This window comes from Macaca fascicularis, chromosome 2, assembly GCF_037993035.2.
Source record: "Macaca fascicularis isolate 582-1 chromosome 2, T2T-MFA8v1.1".
In the NCBI taxonomy this organism is placed as follows: domain Eukaryota; kingdom Metazoa; phylum Chordata; class Mammalia; order Primates; family Cercopithecidae; genus Macaca; species Macaca fascicularis.
The window spans coordinates 195,270,699-195,273,367 of NC_088376.1; the positions used below are offsets into that span (position 1 = coordinate 195,270,699).

At 35.7% G+C, this 2,669-nt stretch overlaps 1 protein-coding gene across 1 annotated transcript; it reads right to left on the reverse strand.

The window, feature by feature from the left end:
* Positions 1-897: 897 nt before the first annotated feature.
* On the reverse strand, positions 898-1,431 carry LOC107128851 (large ribosomal subunit protein eL21-like). The gene has a single exon (XM_045385239.2). The coding sequence runs from the start codon at positions 1,401-1,403 to the stop codon at positions 918-920; it is 486 nt and encodes a 161-aa protein (XP_045241174.2). The 5' UTR covers positions 1,404-1,431; the 3' UTR covers positions 898-917.
* Positions 1,432-2,669: the final 1,238 nt, after the last annotated feature.

The window sequence follows — 2,669 nt, forward strand, 5'->3', positions numbered from 1 at the left end:
AGCCTACTTTTTGACCTCCTCTATTTCAAGCCTCATTGCTCTTTCACAAACTTCCATCTTTATTCCTGTGTAGTAACATTAGCGATTTTATATTTTGCTGAGTAGTAAAAACTAACTTGTCCGAAATTCATCCTCTATAGATTCAACTTCAAGGAAAGGGAACGGTTACTTATAGTGCTCCAAGAAAATCATCTAGTCCTTGTTAAACATGACACATTGATGCTGGTACGTCCATCCCACACTTTATATCCAATTACACCAGAAGATGGAGAGAGGTAGTAAATTCTACCACTGCTATGTCAGGTTGTCCACAAGGCTCCAACCCCTGAGCACAACATGAGAAGGGTGGTGCTATTGCCCACCACAACAGTGAGTTATCAGGACACAGGTCAGACCATATTGTTCTTATATCCATAACCTGCACTCAACAGGTGGAATGGTGATGATTTCCGGGTCTGATTTGCTGGATTTTTATGGTAAAGCCAAGAGTAGGTCACCTGCTACTGATTCTATGTCCATAGTTTCTCTAGTGAACACCACTCCAGGTGGCCAAGTGTTTGTGTGTGCTGCTTGGCCATCTGTCCTTGTTGGCACAATATTCACTGAGAAACTAATAATAAAGGACACCCTTTGTTGTAATACAGTTGATTATTCAACAAGTTATGAAAGATACGTTGTTCATTTTTCATGTCTTCTTTTTAGATCCTGCCTATTAATTTAACATTGTCTTGGATGGCTTGAAAATAGAGCAAATCCTTCAAAGTTAGTAGTAAATCACAGTTTTGCATACAAAATAAACTTTGTTTTATGAGGAGTCCATTATTTTTGTAAAAAATATTATAATCTGAAGTAATTGTTAGGTAATTTTTTTTTCAGCCCAGAGGTCTTTTGTTTTATTATTTTATTTTTTTTAACACCTAGTATGCCATGAATTCATAGGGAATAGGTTCCAGCAGCTCAGGCTTCTTCCCATTGGTTCTCACAAAGTGTGCTTCTCTGGGTGGAGCAGGCTGGCACTTCAGTTGAACCCAGGTACCTTTCTCTTCAGCTTCTTTCTTTATCTGATCATTTTCCTTCACGTGTTTCAGGAAGCTGTCTCGGCTCTTAGAGTGCCTAATGTGCTCAATACCCACATTAATTCTCTTGGCAAGAATCTTGCCCTTAACTTGTTTGTTTACAACAATGCCAACAGCATGCTGGGTAACAATGTAGACTCTTCCAGTTTTGCTATGGTAACACTTGTGGGGCATTCCTTTTTGAACAGAACCCATTCCCTTGATGTCTACGATATCACCTTTCTTATAGATTCGCATATATGTGGCCAAAGGAACAACTCCATGTTTTCTAAAAGACCTAGAGAACATATATCGGGTGCCTCTCCTCTTTCCCTTTGTGTTCATCATTTTGGCGAATTACTGGAAGATGGCGGTTCCGGCCCGTTAGGTAATATTTTTTAAGTAAATACTGACTCCCAAATGAACTGTTTCGACCAGGGAAGGGATTCAAATATTATTATTTCTCGGGCACCCATGATAGATACAGTACTTATAAACAAATTTCCTGCTTTCTTGAACTTAAATTTCCTGGAGGGATACAGAAATTAAATAAACATACAATATATTTTGATGTAAAGATAAACGAAGCAGTAAATGGAAGAATAGGTTAGACCAGTTAGCGAAGTTTTTATGAACTGATGATAATACTGAAGGTAATGTTCATGTTTTAAGGTGAATGATCAAATGGTAAATATAAAATTAACAGTTCCAGTTAAAGTTGCTAGTTTTTCCACTGGCAAAGATAGTGTTTCATGAAGTAAACTCTGTTTCCCTAAATTGATTTTAATTGCATATTCAAATCAGCAGCTTTCAAATATAGAAATGTATTTTGGGAAAATACCTTTAACATCAAGAATAGAAAGTATAATTGAATATATGATTTCTTACTATACACACAGCATTTCCATAAAAATTCTAATGTAATTTTAAAATATCTGTAAAAGAAAAGGTGAAAATATCAAAATGATCTTAGAAGGAATTTTCAAGTCTGTAATAGAAGAGTTCTATTATTTGGTCTTTTTCTGTTTTATTTCAAAGTGGCCTAATGCATTCAACTAGTTTCTGGATACTCTATGTCTTTCTCATATCATTACTCTACAGCTACTGCTGAGAAGTAGCATTACAATATCAGCTTGCACTGAGAGGCTATTCACACCACTGGAAACTATGAAAATTTGGAATTAGTGACAGGTGTTTCTAAAAACTCTTTTGAATTGCCATGTTTACTTATTTGGTAATGTTTTCCAAAGACAGTGCCCTTAGTTTTCATAATATATTAAAATAAGTATTAAATGATTTGTTAGACCCATGCTATCCACTGAAATACAATCTACCAAATGCTAATATCCATTAACATTGGGGAATGAGTATGGGAAAATACGTTTCTAATGTGCACGAAAAATACAATCTTAGGGCCCCACAGTTGCTATGCCAAAGGGAAAGTTAAGTCTGAGAGATGAGTCACCAATACTTCTTTCTTTTGTTCCCAGATAGCTGTCATTTCACCTGCTTATTTCATCTTATGTAAAATGTAGATTTATTGGGCGTGAGACAATGCTTAATTGACTTTTTCTTCTACTCCCTCTTTTAACATATTTACTTTATCTTAGGTAA